The 26,922-nt window shown below is 53.3% G+C and overlaps 2 protein-coding genes across 8 annotated transcripts; one reads left to right on the top strand and one right to left on the bottom strand.

Annotated features, from left to right (window-relative positions):
- The first annotated feature begins 13 nt into the window (after nucleotides 1-13).
- Nucleotides 14-20,853, top strand: BRME1 (break repair meiotic recombinase recruitment factor 1). 5 transcript variants are annotated; one of them, XM_043466887.1, is made up of 10 exons: nucleotides 14-58; nucleotides 322-385; nucleotides 916-967; nucleotides 6,161-6,341; nucleotides 10,126-10,207; nucleotides 10,422-10,526; nucleotides 11,905-13,158; nucleotides 17,124-17,212; nucleotides 19,770-19,862; nucleotides 20,205-20,853. In XM_043466887.1, the coding sequence occupies exons 3-10, from the start codon at nucleotides 937-939 to the stop codon at nucleotides 20,356-20,358; spliced, it is 1,989 nt and encodes a 662-aa protein (XP_043322822.1). In that variant the 5' UTR covers nucleotides 14-58; nucleotides 322-385; nucleotides 916-936; the 3' UTR covers nucleotides 20,359-20,853. The 5 variants fall into 5 exon arrangements, with proteins under 5 accessions (XP_043322822.1, XP_043322823.1, XP_043322825.1 ...); XM_043466888.1 differs by having other exon boundaries at nucleotides 38-111; nucleotides 320-385; XM_043466890.1 differs by having other exon boundaries at nucleotides 51-385; nucleotides 11,905-12,069; nucleotides 13,057-13,158.
- Nucleotides 20,854-22,758: 1,905 nt separating this feature from the next.
- On the bottom strand, nucleotides 22,759-26,722 carry NANOS3 (nanos C2HC-type zinc finger 3). Of its 3 annotated transcripts, none has more exons than XM_043466884.1 (2): nucleotides 24,959-26,722; nucleotides 22,759-23,093 (listed from the first exon to the last, which is right to left on the bottom strand). In XM_043466884.1, the coding sequence occupies exons 1-2, from the start codon at nucleotides 25,428-25,430 to the stop codon at nucleotides 23,026-23,028; spliced, it is 540 nt and encodes a 179-aa protein (XP_043322819.1). In that variant the 5' UTR covers nucleotides 25,431-26,722; the 3' UTR covers nucleotides 22,759-23,025. The 3 variants fall into 3 exon arrangements, with proteins under 3 accessions (XP_043322819.1, XP_043322818.1, XP_043322820.1); XM_043466883.1 differs by having other exon boundaries at nucleotides 24,947-26,719; XM_043466885.1 differs by having other exon boundaries at nucleotides 22,759-23,095; nucleotides 24,964-25,910.
- Nucleotides 26,723-26,922: the final 200 nt, after the last annotated feature.

Genomic DNA, 26,922 nt, shown 5'->3' with positions numbered 1-26,922 from the left:
CATAGCGCGTGCGCAGCAGGGCCTCGTAGTGCGCGGGAAAGAGGCGGAGCGATTGCAGGTGTGAGGAGTGGTGGCGGCCGCTGGGTTCTAGGTGTGGCCGGTTCACCTGCGAGCTCTGGTCTCTCCTGGTTTAGACAGTTCTCACTTTCGACGCCCAGAGTAGGGTTAGAATGGGCCTGGTCACGAGAAGCGAGGTCCACAGCACTCGGGCCTCAGACCTCGAGCTGCCCGGCTTCCGTGAGGGCCAACTTTGCCTGTAATTGTTTAAAAAAAAAAAAAAAAACCTTACAGAAATAATTTAACCGAATTATCCCTCAGCAGATCCAGGTAGACCTTCCCAGTTCCTGGTAACGACAGAGGGACCTCGACAGCTTCTCTGGCCCAGGTCAGTTTGGGCTTGTCTGGCTCCTAGGCTGAAAGGAATGGACGTGTGGTGGCGACTCCGGCCTCCCCCAAGGCCCCAGGCATCCTCCAAAGGGCCTCCCCATCCCTTGAAAGGTCCCCAGGTGTCCCCTCTAACGCCCTCAGATGACCCTGCAGGGCCCCATGTGTCACGTCGAAAATCCTGGGGTGTCCCTGGAAGGGTCCCAAGTACCCCAGCCTGGAGGAAGGGAGCTTCACATAGGCTGCACCATCTTAGAGACTGGAGAGGCCATACCCCGGCCCAGGTGCTCTCAGATCCTGGGCAGAAAATAGGCAGTTCCCTCTCTGCAGCATGGAGGAGTTTAAATTCTCATGCCGCGATAGCCCAAGGTGGTTATGATCCCCACCCTCTGCCCTCTTGGGGCTCTGTTGACCCCTGGGGCAGCCAGATGGGTCTAGGTGGGGGAGGGGTGGCCTCAGCCAAGGCCGCTGGGTCCTGTAACCCAGAGATAGGAACTGCTTGTAATGATGAGATTTGCTCCTTGTTTTCAGATTTCTCTAGGGAGAGATAAAATGAGTAAGAGGAAGAAGCTTCGGACCTCAGGTATTTGGACGATCAAGTTGACACATCTTTATTGCTGCTTCTGCTTTTAGGAGGAATGTGGGCTTATTCTTACCCCTAATGTGACCACACCAAGCTCCTTAAAATAACAGCAATGATTTAATACACACGATGACTTAGTGCAAGTGTAAGTTATGGAGAAGTGCTTATAGTAAAAAGTGAAAGCTTTGTGGAGCTTCCTCCAGCCTGTAGTGGGATCCCACAGCCTAGGGGAGGCCTGCAGGCTTCAGGAAGGGGTGCAGCTTCTATGCGGGTCCACTCTCAGAGATGACCCATGAATAGAGCTTGATGCTGGTATGTGACTTGAGCAAAAAACCTAGGTTCATCTCCCTGTATGATGGCAGATAACTTACTCTTTGTCTCACTTTCCTCCTGTAAGTAGGGGATAATAAAGAGCACATACCATTTCCTTTATTTTCTTTTAAAAATATTTTTAAATTTATCTTTAATTGGAGGAAAATTGCTTTACAATATTGTGTTGGTTTCTGCCGTGTATCAACATGAGTCAGCCATAAGTATATGTATGTCCCCTCCCTTGAACCTCCCTCCCACCTCCCTACCCTGTCCTTTAGAACAGTGATTCTCAACCTGTTGCAGGGAGCAGTTTGATTCCAGAGGACATTGGCAATATCTGGAGATTTTTTTTTAAGTATTTATTCACTTATTTGGCTGTGACAAGTCCTAATTGCGGCATGTGAATCTTTCAGTTGTGGCCCCTGGGTTCACAGAGCTAGTGGGATCTAGTTCTCTGATCAGGGATTGAATCCCCTGCATTGGGAGCAGGAGTCTTAACCACTGGACCACCAGGGAAGTCCCTAGAGACACTCTAGGGTTTTACAACTGGTGTGTTTGGGTGGGTGGCTGGGAGGTACTGGCATTTCAGGGGTCGAGGGCAGAGATGCTGCTAAAAATTATAGCATGCAGAGGACAGCCCCCACAGCACAGAATGACCTGGCCCTAAATGTCAGTAGTACCCCAAATGTCAATAGTGCCAAAGTTGAGAACTTTGCCCTAGAGCTCACATGTGAATTAGTATTTGTAAAGCACTGAAAGTAGACCCATGGCAGGACACAAATATATGCTGCTGTTATGATTGTCCTTTCAGATTTTTTTTTTCATTTTGAAACAATTTTGAGCTTACAGAAAAGTTGTAAAAATATTTCAGAGTTCCGTCTACCCTTTGCTCAACTTCCGCTAATGCTAAAGCCCCCCACAACCATAGGATGATGGTCAACCATGTTGTTTAGTCACTCAGTTGTGTCTGACTCTTTTGCGACCCCATGGACTGTAGCCCCCCAGGCTCCTCTGTCCATGGGATTTCTCAGGCAGGAATGCTGGAGTGGGTTGCCATTTCCTTCTCCAGGGGATCTTCCAAACCCAGAGATCAAACCTGTGTCTTGTGCATTGGCGCTCGGATTCTTTACCACTGAACCACTAGGGAAGCCTGGATCAACCACATCATGTAGCATAAAAAATAGGAAATAAATAGTACCCTACTTCTTCCAGACTTTTTCTTTATATACACAAATACAGTGTTTTTATTGGATAAATATAATCATCAACATACTGACCTGCAACCTCCTGATTTTCAACTTCATGGGTTTTCAAGATCATCTTTACTTCTCAATATACATAGAGAATTGCCTCCTTCAGAAGGAAGACATCCAGTATTATGTAGTATAGCTCCATTCCCCTGTCATTGGCTAAGGAATTTAAATTTCTTAAAAATTTAGGAATGACCCCTTCACCTAGTGGCTAATGAACTTCAAGAGTAGGATGTAGGGCAGGAAAGAAATCAACAGATCAAAGATGTTTAGTGTAAGGGCTTCCCTGGTGGCTCAGCGGTAAAGAATCTGCCTGTCAGTGCAAGAGATAGGGGTTCGAGCTCTGGTCTGGGAAGATCTCACATGCCATGGAGCAAGTAAGCCCCTGCACCAGAACTGCTGAGCCTGTACTCTACAGCCTGGGAGCCAGAACTGTTGAAGCCTGTGTGCCCTAGAGCTTGTGCTTTGCGAAAAGGGAAGCCACTGCAGTGAGAAGCTTTCATACCACAGCTAGAGAAAAGCCCAAGCTGGGACAAAGACCCAGCACAGCCAAAAATAAATAAATAGAATTATTAAAAAAAAAAAAAAAAAAAGATGTTTGTGCAGAGATGAGTAACAAGCTGCTTGGAGGCATAGGAATTTCTGTGACCTTGGAGGGGGAAGCTGGGGCCAGCCAGGCCCACCCACAGCAGGTCATTCGGGGCCTCTCTTGGCAGTGGACTCCTCAGCTCAGTGGACCCTGGGCTGGCCCAGGAGAGTTCTTTCTGTGTGTCCTGGATGGGTGGGGAAAAAGAAAGACGATTCTGGCAGGTGGTGAAAGAAGCCTTTCCCTCCTGATGTCTTTGGCCTTTAGTGTTGAACACAAGGTTCTGCTTTCGATTTTCTTAAATTAATCCTGTGGGGATGGATCACAGGAAGAAAATGGGAGCCTCTTTACTCCTGTTGGTATTTTTGGTTTTTATTTGGTACTAATAAATGTCCATTGGATGAGCAAAGCAAGCTAGTGTTTTGGCTTCTTAAGAAACTAAACAAATGAAGCTGCTATATTTTTGCATTTCCTGGCAGACCACAAAGTGGAAATGTGTTTGTATAAGAAACTCATTGGAACTTTGCTCTGGATGCAGTGCCAGAATAGGTCCATAACATGGGCGGGGGTGGGAAGCATGGTGAAGATGAGATCAAGATGAGATTTAGATCCTGCAGTTGATACCTTCAAAGTCCAGTTAGGGGGAAAGGAAAAATGCTTCTCAACCAGGGGAACTAATCAAATACACAGCAGTAGGGTAAAGTTCTAAATAGGCCCATGTGAACTGTAACTGACAGAATTAGGAGAAATTACAGGAAAGTCAGTGTGGTCTAGTGGAACCCAAAAAGCCAAATGGACGCTGAGGAGGACCCTAGCATTCAGTGTTGGAGGGAGGGAGCTCATTCAATGGATTTGTTGTTGTTTTAGTTCTGTCTAACTCTGCAACCTCATGGACTGTAGCCCTCCAGGCTCTTCTGTCCGAGAGATTTCCCAGGCAAGAAATACTGGAGTGGGTTGCCATTTCCTTCTCTAGGGGATCTTCCTGACTCAGGGATCAAACCAGCATCTCCTACATTGGCAGGCGGATTCTTTACCGCTGAGCTACCTGGGAAACTCTCAGTGGGTTTACTTCAAGATATATAAGGAGGATAAGGGGACGACAGAGGGCGAGATGGTTGGATGGCATGACTGACTCAATGGACATGGGTTTGAGCAAGCTCCAGGAGATGGGGAAGGACAAGGAAGCCTGGCATGCTCCAATCCATGGGGTCACAAAGAGTCGGACACAACTGAACAACAATATAAGGAGCTGAGTTTGGAAAGGTCTTTGTGACAACCTCCAGAAAAATCAGACCTGGGTTTGGTTTGTCTTTTTGTTCTCACTGCCTGGTCAGAGATGCAGTCCATAGTAGATGTTCAGTGAGTGTTCAGGTACACTTAAGCGTGAAGGCTCTGGAGCTGAACTGCCTGAATCCCATTTCAGAGTCTTTGGTCTCCCCATGCCTCAGCTTGCTCATCTGTAACGTGGGCATAACATGAAGACTCTATCTTGAAGTTTTACCATAACATGCCTGAGTCCTCAGGACAGTGTCTGGCATGGAACTGAACTAGAGTCAACCCTTATTATTTATTCATTGAATAAATGGTTTATTTGGGGCCAGATTGGAACATTCTGACAAGTCAGCCACTATTGGCAATTTTTATATAAGGAAATTCCCTTCATTAAACAAATAGATGTTAATAAGCACCTTTAGGCTCTGAATTGCTTTCAGTGATGGGAAAGGTATTTGTAGGGATGTAGCAGGGACCAAGAGGCAACCGAGCCAAGAAGTCACCTCCTTACCGCTCGATGACTCTGGGTCCCAGTTTTCCCAGGTTGGATATTCTGCAAGCATCATGGAAAACCAGAGTGGTACTTAAAATTTAATGTCATCTGCATTTTCTGGGAGGTGATCTGGATTTTCTCATGCTTTTATTCAGTCATCTTCCAAGTATTTATTGAGCGGTTCTCAACCCAGGAATGAAACCAGGGTCTCCTGTATTGCAGGTGATTCTTTACCAACTGATCTGTCAGGGAAGCCCCATTTATTGAGCACCAACAGTTTATTAGATGCTCATCTAGCCACTTGAAACCCAGCAGAGAGTGAGATAAATGAGGCCCCTCCTTGCATGGACAGGTTGTAGTGGAGGAGACAGTAAATGACCCAGTATATCGGACACTTGCAGAAAAGATGTAAAGTGAATACAACAGAGCATGGCTGCTAGAGGAGTTGCTCTATAGAAAGGGCAAGAATGGCTCCTCTGGGGACTTCGATGGTGGTCCAGTAGTTAAGACTCTGTTTCCACAGGGGGCACAGGTTTGATCCCTGGTTGGGGAACTAAGATCCCGCATGTCCTCTCACTAAAAAAAAAAAAAAAAAGCCCCTCTGTAGGGACAATTTGAGCTGAGATCCAAGGCAACCAGCACACACCTCTCACCACTTCCCCAGAGAAACAGTCAGCTGGACAGGTTGTCTTGTGATTCTGAGCCAGGCCTTGTCACTCAGGATTCAGCGTCTGTCATGACAGGACCACAAGTTAAAAGCCTTTGAATCCCATGGCCCCATAAGTTCTTGGGTCCCACCTGGATGACAGTCCATCCCATCTCTCACTCTCCAAGCAAGCGTCAGAGCAGGAATTTCCTGCCTTTTGCACAAGCCTGCTCATGTTGCATCAGCGACCCGGATGTGTTTGGCTGTTGGTCATGGCAATGTGTGCTCCCACTGTCCCCCCACCCCTTCATTTCCTTTTTTTTCTTTTCATTTATTTTTGGCTGTGTTGGGTCTTCACTGCTGCGTGAGGGCTTTGTTTAGTTGCAGTAAGCAGTGTCTGCTTTTCATTGCAGTGCACAGGCTTGTCATTGTGGTGGTTTCTCTTGTTGGGTTCCACTAGACCACACTGACTTTCCTGTAATTTATCCTAATTCTGTCAATAGTGGCCATGTGACACATAGGATCTTCCCAAAGCAGGGTTTGAACCTGTGTTCCCCTCATTAGCAGACAGATTCTTAAACACTGGACCACCATGAAGGGAGGCCCCCTTAATCTTCTTTTGTCTCCACACCAGGAAGGGAAGGACTCCATCTTCCGAAACTTCCAAAGAACCCAAGGATAGAAGACTCTGACAGGGCCACCAGCCAGAGTTCCATGTTAGACTATTTGCATCACCCTGAAGAATCAGAAGGCGGATCAGGACTCACTCCCTCTGCAGAGCAGAGTGGGGAGGAACCAGGACAGGCAGCCTCCAGGTAGGTGGCTCAGAATATCCAGCAAGCCTCTCCGCTGACAGTGGGCACAGCACACTGACCTGGTGGACTGGATGCAAAGGACAGGGGACCAGCTCACATGGCCCAGCCAGTCCGTGCCTCCCCCACAGCGGGTCAGGGCCCTTGGATTGAGCTTCTTGACGTTTTCCTCTAGAGGCTTCTCTCTAGTGAGAAAAGTCAATGTATATATATTTTAATTAAATTTTATTTATTATTTACTTATTTATTTTTGACTGAATTGCGTCTTTGTTGCTATGTGTGGGCTTTCTCCAGTTGCAGACAGTGGAAGCTACACTTTTTGCAGTACATAGTTTTTTCATTGCAGAGGCTTTTCTTGTTGTGGAGCACAGGCTCTAGGCATGCGGGCATAAGTAGTTGTAGCACACAGGCTCAGCAGTTGTGGTGCACAAGCTTAGTTGCCCCATGGCATGTGAAATCTTCCTGGACCAGAGATTGAACCTGTGTCCCCTGCATTGGCAGGCAAATTCTTACCCAGTGTGCCACCAGGGAAGTCCTCCCACATTCCTTCTTAATGAAGAGGGGACTGAAGGAGTTGTGGGTCTGTGAAATAATAATACGTAAGAGAGGATTAAGCATCTTTATGTTCCAGGCAGTGTGCTAATAATAAATACTTTACACATATTCGCTTATTTAATCTTCATGGCACTGTGACACAGGTTTTTAACCTCGTTTGACTGATGAGGACTCTGAGGGTTCGAGCAATCAAATGACTTGCCCAGGGCCACTAAGCTCATACAGGGTGGGCTGCGGTTCTGGCTTCGTCTGGTTCCTGTGCTCTTCACTACTATAGCTTCCCAGTTCTCATATATTTTCAAGAAATATGTAATTAAACACGGTGGGAAGAAAGGAAATCTCTGGAGAACCATTTAGTCTCCATGGGGGTAAGCCATATGTAACTGCAGCTAAGTAGAAAGGGTTATTAGGAGTTGGGAGAAGGAAAGTTCCTGCTGTCCGACGTCTTCAGAGAAAGCACTGTGGATTGGTGTAGCACATTTTCTGCATGAAAAAGTAAGGCATGCAGTCCGGCTGACAGGACCATTTTCTGGGGTGCGTGTCTGATCTCAGGTTTTGGCAGTCTTAGGGCTAAAGCTGCATGTGTGATAGGAAGAGAGGGGCCACGTGTCACAGCTAAGGCATCCTCCCAGACACACACAACGGTGTCACCATGTCCCTCACCCCAGAGAGGCCATCAGGGCTGATGAGGTCCTGGCCGCTGTCCACCCTGCTGTCTGAGTCCATAAGAATAATCAGAACCGGCAGAAGTGGGTTCCAACTCCTTTGTTTCTGTTTTTTTAATGTTTTATTAAGATATACCGCCTGTGCACAAATGTAGCAGAAAAAAAGCAACATGAATCAATCAGCCTAGCACATTTATGTTGAGAAATGAAATCTTGCCAGTACCCCAGAAGCCGCCCAAACAACCCATCCCAATTAAAAAATTTTGAGCAGACGGTTGCTATCAGTATCTAGACTTATTCTGTCTCCATAACCTCCCTTGGCATGATCCAAGCCCATTAGCGTAGCTTCATGCTTTATCCTGCTCCACTTCTAAAGTTGAAATCATGAAGTTTCAGTTCCAGAGTCTGATTTTTTTTTTTACAGTATACATATCCACATTTACTTGGGTATAACTGTAAGTCTCACCAGTTTTTAAAAAAGACTTTATTTTTTTAGAGCAGTTTTCGGTTTACAATAAAATTGAGAGGAAGGTACAGTGATTTCTGATATACCGTCTGCCCTCCCACATCCCTCGTGACCGCTGTCACTCACCAGAATGGTACATTTTTTTTTAACCAAGGATGAAGTTACATTGACATGTGGACAGGGAAGCCTGGCATGTTGCAGTCCACAGGGTCGCAAAGAGTCGGACACGACTGAATGACTGAACTGAACTGAACCTACACTGATACATGTTAATCACCCACAGTCCATAGTTTACTTTAAATTTTTTTTTATTGTTTAATTTTGGTTGTGCTGGGTCTTTGTTGCTGCACAGGCTTTTCTCTAGTTGTGGCAAGTAGAGGCTCCTCTGTAGTTGCGGTGCATGGGCTTCTCATTGCAGTGGCTTCTCTTGTTGCAGAGCATGTTCTGTAAGGCTTGCGGGCTTCTGTAGTTGCAGCTCCCCGGCTCTACAGCACAGGCTCAGAAGCTGCAGCACACAGACTTAGTTGCCACGCAGCATGTGGGATCTTCTAGGACCAGGGATTGATCCTGGGTCTCCTGCATTGGCAGGTGCATTCTTACCCACTGGACCACCAGAGAAGCCCCAAAGTTTACATTCTGTGTATTGTACACTCTGTGGGTTTGACTAGAGGAATAATAACATATATCAGTACAACATCATGCAGAGTTCTTTCACAGCCATAAAAATCCTAGTCTATTCATTTTCCCTTCACCACACCCTGGGTAACCACTGATCTTTTTCACTGTCTTCATAGTTTGCCCTTTCCAGAATATCGTATCATTGGAATCATACAGTACATAGCCTTTTCAGATTGGCTTCTTTCACATGGTAACATGCATTTAGGGTATCTCCACATATCTTCATGGCTTGAGAGCTCGTTTATTTTTTTAGATTTTATTTTATAAAGCAGATGGCATAATTTTGTTTGTTTATTTTGAAAAAGTCTGGACTTGTCTGGTGGTCCAGTGGTTAAGACTCTACCCTTCCAGTGTAGGGGATACCAGTTCAATCCTTAGTCCAGGAAGTTCTACATTCCTTGGGGTGTGGTCAGAAATTAATTCAGATTTTTTTACTGGAGTCTGATTGATTTACAGTGTTGTGTCAGTTTCAGCTGTACGGCAAAGTGAGTCAGTTGTGCACACGTCCACTCTTTTTTAGTCTTTTCCCATATAGGCCATTGCAGAGCATTGCGTAGAGGAGAGCTTGTTTCTTCTTAGCACTGAATGCTGTCCCACTGTCTTTATGTACCATAGTTTCTTTATTTTGAAAATTATTTTATTTATTTATTTGTCTTTGGCCGTGCTGGGTTGGGTCTTTGTTACTGTGCGTGGGCTTTCCCTGGTTGTGGAGAGCAGGGCCTACTCTCTAGTTGTGGTGTGGGCTTCTCATTGCAGTGGCTTCTCTTGTTGCAGGGCACAGGCTATAGGAGCCATGGGCTTCAGTACTTGCAACACGTGGGCTCAGTAATCACGGCTCTTGGGCTCTAAATCAGGGGCTCAGTAGCTGTGGCACACGGGCTTCTTGTCCCCTTCGGTATGTGGGATCTTCCCAGACCAGAACTCGAACCGGTGTCCCCTGTGCTGGCAGGCAGATTCTTTACCACTGGACCATCAGGAAAGGCCTACCACAGTTTAGTTATCCATTCACCCACTGAGGGCCTCTCAATTGCTTCCACATTTTGGCAATTATGAATACACCCGTTTTTTTAGACACTGCGTTTTTTTTGTATCTGCAGCTTTTTAGCATTTGTAGAATTGGGGGCTGGGATGTCAGTCCAAATGAGAATTCCTGTTCTTATTCCAGGAGCCGGTTCCTGGGATTATAAGAGTAAAGTGCTGCCAGAGAAGGCAGCTCGGCTTCTAGGCATGGGACTCCAAACGCTTGTTGGCAGGCATGCATCCCCTTCTCCACCCCGCCCTTTCTCAGCAGGTGCTGCAGGGCCGCCCTCTTTGGAGACGCTGAGCGCTACTCTGTCTGTGAATTCCATTGTTTGTCTCACTACACAAGTTAACCGTGTAGGAGGACTTGAGAACCTCCTCTGTTTTGTCTTTCTCCTTCCAGCTCTCCTGATAATGAAGCAGATGCTCCCTCCAGGCTCCTTGGGCAGCCGGAAAAGGAGCCAGTGCCCCTTGCTCCTTCCCAGGTGAGCCTGCTCTGTAGCCTTACACAGGCACAAAAGATGCTGGAGAGCTTGTCTGTGTTCAGCAGCAGCAGCTGCTGGTGGGAGTGTGTGCTGGGGCTGGAAGGCACAGACTACAAGGCAGAAACCGGTTTTGGGGTTTTCGCGCTTGATTTCCAAGACCTCATTCCTCCTTTATCTTTACTGCTGTTTTGTTCTTGTTGTATCTGGTTCACAGAACTCAGTGGGGAGGTTCGTCCCCCAGTTTGCAAAACCCAGGAAGACAGTGACGAGACAAGCAGAGAGGAGGGCAGAGGGCCTCGGGACGGGGGTGTTCAGCTCGGTAAGGTCCTACCATCAGCCAGGCTGTGCTCTGTAGGTGTCCCACCTCTTGGCCCCACCTCAGCAGCCAAGTTCGACCTTGGTTTCCTTTGACAATGACTAGGCTTCCCAGGTGGCTCAGTGGTAAAGAACCTGCCTGCCAATGCAGGAGATGCAGGAGATGCGTGTTTGATCCCTGGGTCAGGAAGATCTCCTGGAGAAGGAAATGGCAACCCACTCCAGTATTCTTGTCTGGGAAATCCCGTGGACGGAGGAGCCTGGCGGGCTACAGTCCATGGGGTCGCAAAGAGTCCAAAGAGTCAGACACAATTGAGCATGCACGCAACTCTGCACCTCTCCACACCCCCCCACCACCATATTTAGCACTCGAGGCGTCTGTGGACAGCAGAAGCTGTGTCAGCAGCCTCCAGGCCTGTGAGAGGCGCTCAGGGCAGCGTGCCTGCCCTGAAACTGTAGAGGCCAGAGCTCTGTGCCCCGAATTGGGTGAAAGTATGGAAACTCAGAAAGGCAGCCTGAGTATAGCACAGGGAGCTCACCTGGTGTTCTGTGATGACCCAGCGGGCTGGGATGGGGGACGAGGTAGGAGGGAGGGGATATATATATCTATAGTTAGAGCTGATTCACATTGTTGTATGGCAGAAACCAACACGATATTATGAAGTAATTTTCCTCCAATTAAAAATAAATTAAGAAACGCAGCCCGCATTTCTGTCCCTAAACCCCTTTGCTTCTCAGAAGCTTTTGCATGAATCAGGGGGATTCTTACAGCATGCTGTCTTGTCCTTACCCCTGTGAGCTCCAGGGGTCATGATCACTGTCTCTGGAACACACTCCCCTAAAAAGTGATTGGTGGGAGTTCCCAGCAGCTGTGTTTGTAATTTCCCGAGACCAGAAACAACCCACATATCTTTCAGCGGGTGAATGGTTGAACAAGTCGTGGTCCATTCACACCACAGAACACAACTCATCAATTTCCAAAAAAGGAGCAAACTAGTGTGAAACACATAACCACTTGGATGGATCTCCAGGGCATTAAGTAGATTCAGAGGAAATTGTAAAAACTGTACGACCACACATGTCTGTCGAGGGATGAATGAATTAAACAAAACATGGGTAACATCCATACAACAAAACAGATACTTGTATATCCATGTTCATTGCAGCAGCAATCGCCTTGAACTCATGTCTCCTGCATTGGCAGGCAGATTCTTTACCCCTGAGCCACCTGGGAAACCCACCCAGGATCAGCACAGATCCCTGTTTGGTGCACTGTCATCCTCGTGGCATCTGAGGCTTCGTACAGGGGCAGTGATGACTGGAAAAGTCTTCAGAGCAGTTGATTATTGAAGGCCCAAGGCTGAGTCTTTCTCTCTCCACAGGGAACTCTGCCAGAACTCAGTGCACAGCAGACCAGAAGCCAGCCTCAGGATGAGTCCCCAGGACTTGCCCTCCAGGAGGCCAGGGACGCAGGACACCAGACCCAGGCAGATGGCCCCTGCACCGAGCCTAGTGGCCTGAGCCCCGTGACCCCTGGGCCCAGTGATGTGGGTCCTCAGCCCTCTGTCTCCACCAGCGCCTCCCCAGAGTCGGGGATGGTGCCCTCTGCCTCAGAGAGGGCTGGCCAGGACCACCTGTCAGAGCCTAGGACCAGTGTGCCCAAGGGTGGAAGCACAGAGGAGGGTTGGGCTCCAGGCAATCACGGTCAGAAAGGGCCCCTGCCAGGCAGTGATGCTGAAGAGACAGAGCCAGAACGGGAAGCCCCCCAGCAGGGAGGTACCCCAGGGCTAGCAGGGGCTGATCTACTTGAGGGGCAGCGGGAGGAAGGAGGTAGCCTCCTGGGCCCTCCTCGCCCCCTGCAGACCCTCGGCAGGGAAGCAGAGTGGAGCTGGAGCGGCCCTCGGTGCCCTCCGCTTGGGACCATTGTTATCGCAGATGTGAACACAGACCCTGCTGAGCCAGAACACAGGGCTCTGAGGGGGGCTGGGCCAGACGGGGAGGTCAGTGCCAGGGTGCCCACCTCACCCAGCGGGAAGGCGCCCGATGCAGGTCACAGCAGGGCCCTGCTCAGCTGCACGCCTCTCACTGGGGTGACCGGTGGAGGCAGAGGAGAGGCACAGCGGGAAGACGAGCCCCCTGATGACATCCTGGGGTGCTTTGCAGCCTTCCTGCCTCTGCTTCATGAGACCCAAGAACCCACACTAGGAGCTGGGGACCCCAGCCCTTCAGCCTTAGAAACGGGCCCAGATGGTGGTCAGAGCCAGGTGCCAGGCCCGGATCAGGAGGGCTTGGGAGGTGTGTGCTCGCAGCCTTGGCTGTCACAACCTACAGGGGAAAAGGCAGCTGAGCGAGGGAGCCCGAGCCACAAGCAGGACCTCAAGGGGCTCAGTTTGTCCCCCAGAGCGTGTGCTGCGTCGATGGACCAAGAAGCAGTGGGCGGCCCTCCCCAGGATGCTGGGGCAGGCCAGGGCAACCCAGACACCCCCACTGGCCCCGTAGGCCAGCCCTGGCGCCCTGCTGACTCTTCCAAGCAGGCCATCTGGGAGGGGTCACCAGCCATGGAACTCGACTTCCTGCCAGACAGCCAAATACAGGATGCCCTGGAAGCCCATGGCTTTGAAGCCCCACCGGAGCAGGTAAGAGCTTCCCCGAGTTACAGTCACATGCCCCAGGGCAGGCGCCAGATGGCCACGAGCCCTCCCAAACCATCCAGTAGTCGGGGGAAGAGGGGCACGTGGTGACCTGTTTATACAGCAGATGAGTCCTGGGGTCTGAGTCACAGCTTCAGTGGGTGTGGAGTCAGCGATGTCCTGGGAAGGTTAGACCTGCCTTTCTCTAAGGGGCCTGTCCGTCTGGGAGCTGAGGAGCCCCGGCACGTGATACACACGGTTTTTTGGCCCAGGCAGTGCCCCCAGTAAACCTGCGTCCTGCACTCCTCAGTGCCCAGGCTCTGCCTGGAGATTCCTTAGGGGTGTCTAGAGGGCGCCAGCCCAAAAGGGCCTACCTGAAGAAGCAAGTGGCCTCAAAACTGGGCCCATGGGAGGGGAGCTCACTCCCCCACTGGGAAGAACCTCTGTCCATCTTTAGGGTCACCTGATACCATTCTTTTTCGAACATATACATGGACTTTTGTTTGTCTGCTGGAATTTTTTTTTTTCACTTACTGTGCTTTGCAGATAATGAGTTGGTTTTTTTTTTTTTTTTTTTTACAAATTGAAGATTTGGGGCAACTCTGTTGTCAGATGACGGTTAGCATCTTATTATTTATTTATATTTTTTGCCGCACTGGGTCTTCTCTGCTTTTGCACGGCCTTTATCTAGTTCTCAGCGAGTGAGGGCTACTCTTTTGCTGTTGCAGTGTGAGGGCTTCTCACTTGTTGCTGAACATGGGCTCTAGGGCTCAAGGGTTTGAGTAGTTGTGGAGCATGGGTTCGGCTGCCCCATGGCATGTGGGATCTTCCTGGACCAGGGATCGAACCCATGTCCCCTGCATTGGCAGGCAGATTCTTATCCACCAGGGAAGTCCTGTCTGCTGGCATTTGCAAGGGCTTTCCTTCGGGGATCTGCCCACTGAGCCTGTGCTGGCCGTGGGTGGTAACCTGTCTGGGCAGGTGGCAACCCCACTTTGGCCCCGCCCCCCAGTAGGCACCACATCCCTGGCAGCAGCCGGCACGCCTGAGCCTAAGTGCTTTGTGGACTCACGCTCAGAGGTGGGCGGTTCTCTTTCCACACACTGGGTGCGGCTGAGAGACTGACGAAGGTTGGGCACCTGCCCTGATGAGGCAGCCGGGAGGGAGTCATGCCCAGGTGGCCTGATTCCATGACTGTGCCTCAACCGTTCTGACCTGGAACCAACACAGAGCCCATGTCACTTCACAAATGTGGCCTCCGTTTCTTTGGCCATCCCTGTTTTATTTTATTTTATTTTTTTATTTTTTGCCATCCCTGTTTTAAAACTTGATTTTTGGTGTGTGTGAAAAAATTTTTTTCAGTTTTTATTAATTTGTTATTTGTTTTGGCTGCTCTGGGTCTTTGTTGTGTCATGCAGGCTCTCTAGTTGGGTTGCTTAGGCTTAGTTGCAGCATGTGGGATCTTAGTTCCCCGACCAGGGATCGAACCTGGGCCCCCTGCATTGGGAGTGTGGAGTCTTATCTACCAGACCACCAGGGAAGTCGCCTGTTTGAAAATGTCTTGAGGTTTGAGAGCCTGCTCTGTGCCAGGAGTAAACAGATCTGGATGGTCTCTGCCCCCATGAGGTTTTCAGTAGCGCCATTCGATCTGCTTCTCCCAGAGTGAGCACTTTGTACCCTGTCATTTCTGCCCTTAAATAGTCTCTTCCTAAGACGCAGCCCCCAAACAAGCAAAGGACGTCATCTGGTGCCCAGCTGGAGGAAGCCAGCTGTTCCAGCCGTGGAGGGAAACCATGTCTGGGTTGAGGAAATGTGGGTCTCAGGCAATGCCTTCCCAAGGGATGGCCAGGGGTCATTTGTGACACGGGCCTCCCTGCCCTGGCTCGGATTCCTTGTACCGTTCTGTGATCACCAGACAAGCAAGACTGCAAAAAGCGAGTCACAATGTGGCTAGATTGTAGCCTTTAAACACAGACGCCCGGGAGAGGTAGGCACTCAGGTTCTGGACAGAGCTGAAAAGTTGTAATTAAAGCCCCAGCCCTTGAAAAATGCACACCCCTCTCTTGGAAAGAAAGAGCTTGGTCGTCCCCAGTCTCTGGCCTCTTGGGCCGTGGCTGAGGGGGAGGGCTGGGGAAGCAGCTGGGACCTTGGGTGGCGTCTCGCAGGCACAGGAGAGCCCTGGTGGATGTGCCACCAGCGAGCGCACTCTGGAATCACCATAGAGCCGGCAGCGCCCAGGGTGGACGGGCCGCTGTGGGAGGAGGCACTGCCCTGACAAGGCCGCGGACACCCAGGCGTGTTCTGTTTTGACGCTGGGCCTTCCTGAACAAGTCGTGGCGACCCGAGCACAGGTTCCCGTGGGAAGGTTCCAGAAGGCAGGAACCCTCCCTGGCAGGAAGGCCCTGTGGGAACAGAGTGCTGGTGGATGGCGTCTCGGCGCGTGACCTCAGCAGGCTCAGCTGTGAGCTCCGCTGCTGAGGAGGGGCCCTGGGGACTCGCAGCAGTGACAGACAGGCTGCAAACCCAGCTGCCCTCTTACCCTGGCTCCCTGGGGACATGATGCTCACCCCAGGGCTGGTGGATCCCCTCCACTCGTAAAGAGGGCCTCATTTAAAACGCCGGCCCCCAGGGCCCTCTCGGGGCCCCACGGGTGGCCTCCAAGGTGGGAGGTGTAAGCTGCGCCTTCAGCACAAGCACTGCCTCTGTCATGACAGACTTTTACACGACCCTGGTGGGAGCCGTGGTCCCTGCTGGGAAGAATATTCCTTATGACCTATCTTAGGGGAATCTGTGGCATCGAATTCTTTTTTTTAATTTGGCTGTGCCGGGTCTTAGTTGTGACACGCAGAATCTAGTTCCCTGATTAGGGATCAAACCCGGGCCCCCTACATTGGGAGCGAAGAGCCTTAACCTCTGGACCACCAGGGAAGTCCCTGAATTGTATTTTAAGTCACAGAGTTGCCTCCGTGAGAGTCAGCCAGGCGCATGGGAGAAACCACTGTCTAGAACAGTCATGCCAACCTTGGCACTGCTGGTTTTAGGGGCCCGACTGCCGTTCTGTGCATGGAAGGGGGTTGAACAGCATCCCTGGCCTCCAGCCTCCACACTCTGAATGTGAGGAGCACCCTCTTCCAAAGACGTGACAACCCAAAATGTTTGCAGACATGATGACATGTCTTGGGAGTGGAGTCATCCCCGAGTGAGAGCCACTGGGCTGCAGACAGTTCTTCATGTCCATTCCTTTGTATCCTGGGACCCTTGGTAGACTGAGCTCAAACCCTTCACCCCATCCCCCACCCAGGACTTGGGTCTCCTCAGAAGAACAGACAGCCCTGGGCCAGCCGCTCCAAAGAGGCAAAGAGCCGTCACCTGCACCACTGAGCCACTGAGCCTGACATTTTCCATGAAAATTAAACCACCGTTGACCTTTAGAAATTTAAGTTTCGCAGGGTTATCTGGCTCTCTCTCCCCTGTTAATTATGAATGTTCCCTTCAAAATATATTTGCAAAATCTTTTCCTTGACATGAAACTCGGGGCTTATCTGGCCGACCTCTGCCCCTCCATGCCAGACGCCCACCTCACCACAGTCACCACCCTCGGGGTCTTCTCTGACCCCTCCTAGATACCACAGGACAGGCCTGAGACCACACCAGGCCTCAGCTGTCAGGGACAGAGGATATGTGGATGGAACCACCCACCGGTGGATCAGATCAGCTTGTCCAAAGGCTGGGGCCCGGGAGAGGACCCCGGGGTCAGGCCCAGTATTGAGGAGGGAGGTGTGAGCAGCCCGGACTGCTGGCCTGTAGGTCTGGCTGTTACAGCATCTGTCCCCCACACCACTTTTCCTCTGGAGGAGGAAAGCCTGCCTCAGCCTTCCCAGCGTGGCGGAGCAGAAGCCAGACCTGCATGACCCCTTTCCCTTCTCCGACCAGCCGGGTCATTCACATGTGTGTGCACTCTCTTTTTCCAGTTGTTTCCTGCAGGAGGCGAGCTGGACCCCTGCTGGCCTGGCACCGACCCACGTGCAGACAGAGGCTCCCTTGCTGAGGCCCAGCCGAGGTAGGCAGAGTGGGAGGCACCGCAGGACTTCGCCTTGGCAGGAGTCCTCCTCTTGTCTCTGGAAGAGGGGAGTGTGGCTGCTTTCCTGGGACTGAAGCCCCCAACTCTCCCCCACCCCAGCCTTTTGAGCTCCCACTCTGTGAATGAGGGTGATGGAGGTGACCCTGGCTTTCCCTCGAGGGGCCTCGCTTTTCTCTGTCCAATAAGGTTGCTAAGCCCTGAATCTCTTATTTATTTGGCTGTGCCAGGTTGTAGTTGCAGCATGCTGGATCTAGTTCCCTGAGCAGGGATCAAATCCAGGCCCCCAGCATTGGGAGCCCAGAGTCTTAACCACTGGGCTGCCAGGGAAGTCCCCCAATTTTTTCATTTTCGTTTTTCGGCCATGCCACTTGGCATGGGATCCTAGTCCCCACCAGGGGTCGAACCCAGGCCCCCTGCATTGCAATGCAAAGTCTTAATCACTGGACTGCCAGGAAGGTTCCCACCCCCACTTGCAAACTTCCCATGCCCCCTGCTCCCTGGGAGTGGAGAACTCCCAGTCAGCACCCTGTACCCAAGCTGGCATCTCTCCGTAGGTCCCTTGGGATGTTTCCCCCAGCTCCGTGGTGGTCTGAATGCACGTTGTGTGTTTTCTTGGAGAGATGGTCCAGAGCTTTCCTTGAATCTCCATGGAGGGAGCGGGGACCCAGCCAGAGCTCGGAACCATTGGCCTGCACAACCTTGGGGCCACCCCTGCTTTGGCACCCTCGGGCCTTCCAGAGTCTCCAGTCTGTCCCGTCTTCTTTCCTGCTTGGTTCTGTTCCCCGAGGCAGCCGCCCTTCTCTCCCCCCTAGAGGCAGCCGGTGTGTTGTTCCTCCATCTCATGGAGGTGTGTGAGTGTTGGGAGGGTCCTCTCCCCCCGCCCCAGAGCTTCCCTCTCAGCCCACCACCTCCTTTCATGTCTTTTCTCCCAGCCTTGCTGAGCGCCAGCACTGGGCGACAGTCCTCTCCTGTTACCTTGTACTCAAACTGCAGAGCGGTGGCCGATTGATTATTTATGGCCAAGTTTCCGTTTCTGTCTGGCAGGCGTGGAGGAGAGATGAGGGATGCAGCCCTTGGTGGAATTTGTCTCCTTTCTCTTCCTCCTGCTCCTCCTCCTCAGGGAGGAGGGAGGCCGTGCTCCCACCCCCTGCACACATCTGTGTATCGTACCTGTTGTACCACACATTGCTTCCCTGACAGACGCACACACCCACTCCCTGCATGGGGACCAGAGGCAGTTTAATCAACATGACCCCACTATTGTTTTTTTTAACATTTATTTTTGTGGTGCTGGGTCCCTGCTGCTCACAGATTTCCTCTAGTTGCAGAGAGCGGGGGCTCCTCTTTATTGCAGCACACAGGCTTCTCACCATGGCGGCTTCTCTCATTGCTGAGCACAGGCTCTAAACACGGGCTTAGTGGCTCCGCAGCATGTGGAATCTTCCCAGACCAGGGATCCAACCCATGTCCCCTGCACTGGCAGGCAGATTCTTAGCCTCTGTACCACCAGAGAAGTCCCCTACTATTGTTTGAGCAAAGAGGAGGGAGATTCGTGGGTGAATCTCTGACGGTCTCGATGCAACCCCATGTGGATGGCTGGAAGCCCCCAGGTGGGCCCTGGGGTCTGGTTCTGTGGCCCTTGGCCAAGAGAGAAAAGGCAAGAGATGGAGGCCCAGGCTGACCAGTCATCTCGGTGACTAAAGCAGGTGGAACAGAACCACAGTTCCTCTAGTGACAGCCCAGGAGATCTGCTAAGCTGTATGATCCTCTGCCCCCTCACAGGCTATATGTTTTTGATATGGTGGTGCCCTGGCATGCCTACCCTTTCTATAGGCACTGATGCCCTCTAATGCCAGGTCTTCCAGGACCTGCTCTGGGCACTGGGGAGAAACACAGAGCTTCTCCCTAGTTGGGTGGGACCTGGGGCGGTGGTGGTGAGCGACAGACAGATTATTAGCTGGTCAGATGGCAGATAGCAGGGAAGGGGTTAAAGTTTTAACCTGTGGTGGATGGGGAGGGAGAGGGAGGGCTCCCCTCCCATCTTCTCCCTCCCCCACCCCCACAGAGGAGACATTCTGGAAAGAACATTCCAGAGCCCTGAGAAGTGCTAAGGGCATGGCCAGGAATTTGGTGTGGCTAGAACAGGGGGAAGAGGGACAAGAGGGAGCGGGTGGGTCTGGAGGCGCGGCAGATGGTGTAGGGCTGCGGGGAGAGACTTGGGCTGGGTTTCCATTTCCACAGCCCCTCCAAGTCACTTGGGGGCACAGGATGTAAGGGCAGGAGGTGGGGGAGGAGGAGAGTGTGGCAGCTGCCCACAGGACCACCTGGTGGGGGAAGGGGCTGGATTCTGGGTGTGCTTTCAGCAGTAGAGCCGTTGGGTTGGCCATCAGGGCCCTGCCTGGTGGGAGGGGGCATCATTGCTGTCAAAGGTGTTCCTCTCTGGAATAGACAGCCCAAGGCTCAGCAGAGCCCCCCGTGGAGGCTGGCGAGGCCCTTCAGTGAGTCAGGCCTCTCGTCCTGCCTCCTGTCCCGCCAGGACACGAGTGGGGATCAAGAGCTGCGAAGCCGCCAGCATGGAGGATGCGACAGAGACTGTGTGCGGCCTGGTCATGGAGCTCTCCAACCTGAAGTAAGGGCTGGGCTGGGCCCTGCGGACCCGCGGTCCCTGGGACAGGCAGAGGGGATGGGGCCAGGGGCGGGTGATGGAGGGCCCGGTGCACCAGTGATCTGGGGGCGCCAGGCTGGGCCTGGCCCCCCAGTGAGGGGCCTCTGGGAAGCTTCTTCACAGAGCTGTCAGGTTGAGGTGGGGCTAGATGGGTCACAGTCTGCCTGCAGCAGGTTGATGCGGACTGTGCACACGTGTGTGTTTATGTGGGTGTGACCTGAGTACCCATGAGTGAGCGAGCCGATGTGAGCAGGCCATTGTGCCTGAGTGTGAGGTGGGGCACAGCCCAGGCCTGTTTCCACCCAGCCGGCTGATTATGAGTGCCCACCGGGATCTGGAGACCTTCAAGCGCGTCAGCTACTACCGGAAAGCAAAGCCAGCCGGGAAGGCCCCCACACCCTACACCGCAAAGGGGGCGGGGACCCTTGCCCGAGGGGAGCAGTCCTGGAGGGATCTGTAGCCAGTTCCAAACTGCCTGGGCTTGTGCGGGTGTTCCTGCAAGCTCACTGGCCCCCAGAAATGTCCTGCCCAACAGTGGGGAACAATCCCTCTGCAGACCCTGTGTGCTCCCCCACCCCGCTATCTTGACTTTCTGACATGCAGGTCCTGGGGGCCCCAGAAACCTTCCCTCAGCTGACCCGGAAGTCAGCTTCCCACGGGAAACACAAGAGGCCCTGCCTCTGTCAGCAGCCTCCCCTGGGAGCTGTGTGGGGCGGGGACCTGCTCCTCCCTGTGGCAGGCCTTCTGGGGCCCCAGGAAGCCAGCTGCTTCTGACCAAGGGGCCCAGGGCCGCCCAGATGTTTATCTGAGTTTGCAAATTTCAGCTCCTTAGCTGAGGTTACCAAAGGTTCAGAATTTGTTTCTTTCCTGGAGGAGAAAAGGGCTCTCTTTGTTGGTCATACCCTTGTTTTTCACTGGATTTCCATTTCTTCTGGGAAGCCCATTAATAAATGATGTCCTAGCTAGACCTCAGACCGTGTGACCTGTTGTTTGGGGTTGGAGGCATTTTCAGTTCCTTGATGGCCTGCCCACAAACCTCCCTAACCACCTCTTTCTCCTTCTGCTTCTCATGCTCCTTGCGAAGACAAGTTGGTGTATTGCTGGGGGCCCCCACTCCCAGATGGAGTCCAGGGGTCCCCATGCGTTACCAAGTGTCAGACTCTCCTGGAGCAGGTGGCTATGTGCAGAGGTGTGCACGTGTACAGATTCCGGCACACAGGTGTCTGTGGACCAGGGAGCCCACTGAGACATCCTGACTGTCCAAGCTGGAGCTCAGTGCTGAGACGGCCTTGCCGCTCCTCTGTGGGACAAGCTGCTGAGAAGCCCTGGTCTAGGAGGCAGCACTGGGTGGGAATTACTACTGATGCAGACACAGCTAATGCTTGGAGGGTGCCGAGGGCAAGCGTGTGCACACCCTGCCCCACCAAGCCTCACCACAGCCCCAGTGAGGTCACATGGTCACTAGCAGTCCCAAGTGCTGCTGTCAAACCCGTTTTGCAGAAGACATTGCTTCTGTTAAATAGGTCACCACTAGGTGGACCAGACCCAAGACTAATTTGTTGCTCTGCCTGTGGCTCCTGCACCCTAACACCTACGGCCAAGGCCGGGAGGACCCTCCTCCCACCACCTTCTTATACCTGGGACATCCCATTCAGGTGGCTCAGAGTCCCCCAGCCCTTTCTCCCTGCTGAATGTACAGCCCTTACTTGAACCCCCCAGAATGTGCCCAGTCACCCCATTCCCTGGGTCTCAAGCCCCAGTGGCTCTGGCTTATACAGTTAGCATCTGTAGGTAGCTGAGAGTGGCTGGGGTCCCCTGACCCCATGTGAAACTCTTGGCGCTGCTAAGGAGGCCTCCCTCCTGTCTTCTTTCTCCTCCTTCCCTTTTCTCTCCAAGCCTGGGCGGTAGGCTGTCTTCAAGGGCCGTCTCTGATCCCTGGCTCACCGCAGCCCTCCTCAGGTCCCAGATCAAGTGGAAAAGCCAAAGGCAAATTCTAGGAAGTCCAAATCCTGCCCTGACAACCCCAGGAGACCTCGCAGGCTGGGGGTGGAGACCAGGCTCAGGCCAGCCCTCAGATTGGGGGAGGAATGTGGACTGGCACTTCTCACTTGCTGCCCCTGGAGGCTGGTGGAACAAGATCTGGGGGTGGAGGAGGCAGACGGGCTGGGGATCCCCCCAAGCAAAGCCCCCCGGAGAACCAGATCACGCTCCCTGGGTGGGGATGGACCTCTGTCCCCTCCCACTCCTGACCACGTACAGCCTCCACAGTGCCCCTTGCCCAAGGCCTTGTCTGGCACAACCGACCAGGACGTATTCCCATTCCTTATGGCCCCCAGCCCTCACCCCTGCCCAACCCAGAAGTCCTTCCCTTGCTCTGAAGGGCCTAGCATGACTCTGGCCCCCAGTTTCTGGAGCATCGACGGTAACCTAAACATTCACTGAGGGCGTCTGAGGTAAGGACAGCGATGGGGGGAACCTCTAATTGTTTCTCCATTGCTCCCTCAAATCAGGACCCCACCTCCAGTGTGGTGGATTCTACCCATCTGACCTGTCAATATGCAAGAGGTGGCCAGAAAAGTTTGCAAACACAAAGTCATGGAAACAAGATTCATGGCACTAACTCAGCTGCAAGTGTCTGCTCTGCTCATAAGTGCCGGGCTGGGGCTATGCCCCAGAACCCCACAGCTGCCATTTCTCAGCCCAAAGCACCTCACCCCAGCGCCCCAGGGCGAAGAGAAATCCAAATAGCAGTTGGGGAAAGCGGAGATGAGAGTTAACATGTGGAGGCTGTGGGAAGCGACAGCCCCAGCGGCGCAGTTCACGATACCTTGTCCCAAGACCGGGCTTCGTGTGACGCTGATCCATTCATAAACATTTATTGAGCGCTGACTGGGTGCCCAGCGCTGGGGAAGAAGGGCAGGGGTGCATGAGGACCACCTCCTTCTGTGACGGGGGTGGGCGCGCTTAGGACGGTGGTCCCAGACCCGGGTCTTTTGCCAAGCCCCCAGGCTGGAGGCACCGTCTAGGGGCGGATCCTCGGAGGGTGGGTCTTCCCTGAAACCCAGCCTCCACTGAGCCTGGGTCCCCATCCCCAGGTGAAGGCGTCATCCTGCTTGCGCCGGTCTCCTTAGGCAGAAGTAGAGGGGCAGCAGAAAGAGGGAGGAGTTCCAGAAGACTTCCCGGCACCTTTGGAACCTAGATTTTAAAAGCAGAGTTGGGGGAGGAGAAAAACATTTAGTAATACGGATGATTCGATGATCCGGAAGTTCCGACTCAACCTGCAGAGCTGCCGGGGCTCTGGCGCCACCTGCAGGCTCTTTCTGGACTAGCACCCCTGTGCTATTCCCAGCCCGGGGCAGTCCCAGGTGGGACCCAGAGCCAGACACAAAGCAACGGAAACTCCCACCTCCGTCCTGCCGTGCTGCCCCCTCGCGGCCGCAGGGCTCCGGGAACCCCGGATTGGTTACGCTCAGAAAGTTTCCTGGGAGGACAGCCTCAGGCAGCCTTTCCGTGCCAGTATCTTAGTGAGGGCTTCCGACCCCATCCCACCCCCACGGAGTCAAGCTTTCCTGTTCCCTCGGGCTTAAGGGGGAAAAGGAAGATTCTGAGACGATCGTCTCTGTGTCCCTTCCGCTTCCGCCCTCTCCCAGTCGGACCTTGCAGGAATGCTATCCTCTCCAGCAGGCAGTCTCACAACCCTTCTAACATGTATTCCCTGCACAGCTGCCGGGATGGGAAGGGGTCCTCCATCCTGGTGACTTCCCGAGGGGCCGCTCCCAGTCTGATGGAGAGGGAGTACTGGGGTACCGCTCCGTCAAACCGGTCCCTCTGTTGGCTGACTTCCCCAAAGGCTATTAAAGTTGCTAAAACGGATTTCTTTTTTAAAAATCTGCAGAAGCGGAGGTCTTTCGAGTCTGTAATAGTAACTGGGGATATTTAAGCCTAGCCACTCAAAGCCTGCCGGCTACGGAGGTCAAGGGGAGCTAGTTAGAAGTACAGATGCTCCGGCCTCACGCAGACCTGTAAAACTGGAATCCGAATTTGATGAGCAAGATGGAGGGGACCCTATGTAGCTGTGCAGACCTTAGGGAGCTTCCAGCTACCCTCCGGGGGTGACCCACACACAGAAAACTCATGGTTCTTTCCCTCCAAACTAACATGGACTCGAACACCTCTGCCTGGAGGACCAGCTTGTTCCAACCCCATCAAATCCACCCCCACAGCCCAACCCATTAGCCATGGTCTAACACACAGCACAGTCTTAACACACACTTAATACACAGACCTGCTCTGGTCCCTTTCTCAGCTCCCTAGTACCCAAGTCCAAACTCTTCAAGGTGATCAGCAAGGAGCCCTTCCCTGAAATTTCTGACACCTTCCCCTCCACCCTACATGCACGCATACTCCCATCCCAGATGCAGGGAATTTGACCAAGTTCCCTAACAAGCCCCAGTGCCCAGGGCCCCTTTAGCACTTCACCAAACTGAATGAGGCTTCCAGGAGTCACTTCCTCCAGGAAGCCCTCCTGGACCGCTTTGTCTAGCTCTGGTGCCCCCTTTAGACTCCCCCGTTCCTGTTATAACTGTCACTCTCCCATCTACCACTGAGGGCCAAGCCCAGCCCAACGCTTGGCACAGGACAAGCCTCACAAACTACCTGGCGAATGAGTGGACAAGTGAGGCTGTTTCCCGCTGGTCACAAGGCACCTACGTTTCCGCACAGGATTGCAGCCCCTGCTGTACCTGTTGCCAGACCCCATCACTAGTCCCCATGGCCTCCCTGCTGGATCACCCTGCACCTGAAAAAAATGTTCCCTCTATGGGCCCAGAGAAGGAGAGTGTCTTGCCCAAGGCCACACAGGGAACTCCAGCCCCAGCTTACCCACTGGGGCGACAGTTCTAGAACACGGTTCTATGCTTTCTATTATGTATGGATTCTCTCCCCCGCCCAACCCTCTGAAGTGGGTCAGCCAAGAGGTTAACCCACTTCCCCGAGGCTCTGAGTCAGCCCAAGGCAGACCCCCGTCTGCAGCGAGTCCCCCCAGCCACCTGCATAGGCACCTCCGCCGCCGCCGCCGCCGCCTCCGCCGCGACGCTGTCCGTGTCCAGGGTCCTGCGTCCTCGCCTTGTCCGAGCGGACCAGCTTCTTGCCAGCCGAGTTCCGGGTGGTGTAGCTGTAGACGGAGGTGTAGCCCTGGCCGGTGAGCGGGCAGAAGCGGCGAGTGTGGGCGCGCTCGCGGGTGGCACCGCACTGGGGGCACACGTAGTCGCGGAGGATGGGGCACAGCACCCGGCCCGCTTCATCCTTGAGCACGTGGGACTGGTAGATGGCCCGGGACTCGCCGTTGTGTTTGCAGAAAGAGCACAGGCGTTCGGGAGCGGGTGAGGACTCAGGGCTGGGTCGCTGACCCCCTGCTTCTGGCACTGGTTCTGGCTGGCGGTCCAGCCTGGTCTCCGGCTCCTCCTCCCCACGCTGAGCCCCCACCAGGCGTGCCAAACCCAAGTAGTCTGTCCACAGGTTGAAGGTCCCCATGGCTGGGCCCCGCGTGCCAGGTGGAGGAGCAAAAGAGAGGAGAAACCCAGCCGCCCCCAAGCTGGTCTCTCTACCCCTGCCTCCTCGCCCTTCCCTTCCCCTCTCTGGAGCCGAGGAGTCTGGGCTGTCAGTTCCCTCCTTATACCTCCAAGGGGGTGTGAAGAGGGAGGAGCAGGCTGTAGGAGGTTCCCTGTTGTCACGGGAGGGGGGCTTGCTGCAGCTCCCCCAGAAATGCAGCTGCCCGGGGGCTGCATGGCCTCTGGGTGGCCTAGGGATGGGGGGGAGGGTGACAAGACACAGGCTGCAGGGGGTACCAGCAATAAGCAGCCACACACCCCCCCAGAGGGCATTGAGAGGGCCTCCCTTGCCTACCCCTCCTGGAGAGCCAGAGTGATGCAGGTGGGGGCATTGGAAGCCCCACCCCAAAGACTAGCATTGCTGTAGCCAGTAACTTAGTAACTTCTTTCTTCCTTCTCCTGGACTGGGGGAGGGGCCGGGTACCCTTGGGCTCTTTGGGGAGGGGGGAGGGGGAGACACCGTTGTTCCAGCTGTCTTTGGAAGGAGGATGGGCCTGACTTATGGGGTGGGGGGGACAAGGACCAAGGCCCCTAGCTCTGGTCACCCTCAGGGAGCTTTCCCACCCCTTGTCAGTGGAACCTCCTCTAAACTGAGGAACAAACTGGGGTTTGAAGCCACCTGCCCTGGGATTATTCACAAAAACAAACACAAAGCCTGCCTCCCCCACCAGTTATGGGAGCATTAGGTGTTGTGGAGTCAGTCTCTTCTGGTCCTGGGGTGGAAAAGGGTTTGAGACTGAGAATCACAGGGAAGAAGAGAGCAGACGCGCAGGTGGGGCTAACGGGGGCAGAGGGGAGACCCCTAGCATTCTCCAGCACCTTGATCTCCCTCTCAAATGAGACCTGAGCCCCATCTCAGGAGGATGCGGTGTGCCCGAGTCACCCAGGTGGGACACAGACTGGCAGGTGATCAACGGGCATCAAGGTGCTAGGTGGGCAACTGAAGGTGAAGGAGGGGTCTGCAGGTACCAGGTAAGGAGGGCGAGAAAGCAGGGCCCGAGACTGTAACTCAGACATGAGGTGACATGCTGCCTGCACACCTCATTCATTCACTCATTCAAGAAAGCTTCACTGAGCCTTCTGGAAGCAGGGCTCCCTAATCCCTTTCAGAAAGCTTTTTCAGCTGCCCAGTCCTAAGCTTGTAATTCCTGTCCACAGCCCTCCAGGACTGGTTCCCCCAAATCCAGCCTGAGTCTGTAAGGATCCCAGACACCAGCCCCCCTCGAGGGGTGAGAAGCCAGGGTCAGGGTCATGTGCTGGCTGAGCAGTTTTGGGGGGTGGGGGGGGAGGCCAGGGTGGGTTGTGTCCCCCATCCCATTCCCCCGAGGCTGTGTCTGGCCCAGCCACAGTGACATTCATCCCTCGGTGGGTCTGGTCTCTGTCACAACCCACCGACAACAATGAATGTTGATTGT

Source organism: Cervus canadensis, chromosome 4, assembly GCF_019320065.1.
Source record: "Cervus canadensis isolate Bull #8, Minnesota chromosome 4, ASM1932006v1, whole genome shotgun sequence".
Classification (NCBI taxonomy): Eukaryota; Metazoa; Chordata; class Mammalia; order Artiodactyla; family Cervidae; genus Cervus; species Cervus canadensis.
This window is presented reverse-complemented; position numbering and strand designations above follow the sequence as displayed.

What these genes read in the sequence shown, in the direction of transcription:
- BRME1 (XM_043466887.1), top strand. Translation starts at nt 937, where the DNA reads ATGAGTAAGAGGAAGAAGCTTCGGACCTCAG. An exon ending in CCAGGACAGGCAGCCTCCAG is followed by an intron (nt 6,342 to 10,125) that starts GTAGGTGGCTCA and finishes TTCTCCTTCCAG; the next exon opens with CTCTCCTGATAATGAAGCAG. An exon ending in CTTGCTGAGGCCCAGCCGAG is followed by an intron (nt 17,213 to 19,769) that starts GTAGGCAGAGTG and finishes CTGTCCCGCCAG; the next exon opens with GACACGAGTGGGGATCAAGA.
- NANOS3 (XM_043466883.1), bottom strand. Translation starts at nt 25,430, where the DNA reads ATGGGGACCTTCAACCTGTGGACAGACTACTTGGGTTTGGCACGCCTG. An exon ending in CGGCGGAGGTGCCTATGCAG is followed by an intron (nt 23,094 to 24,946) that starts GTGGCTGGGGGG and finishes TTTAAAATCTAG; the next exon opens with GTTCCAAAGGTGCCGGGAAG.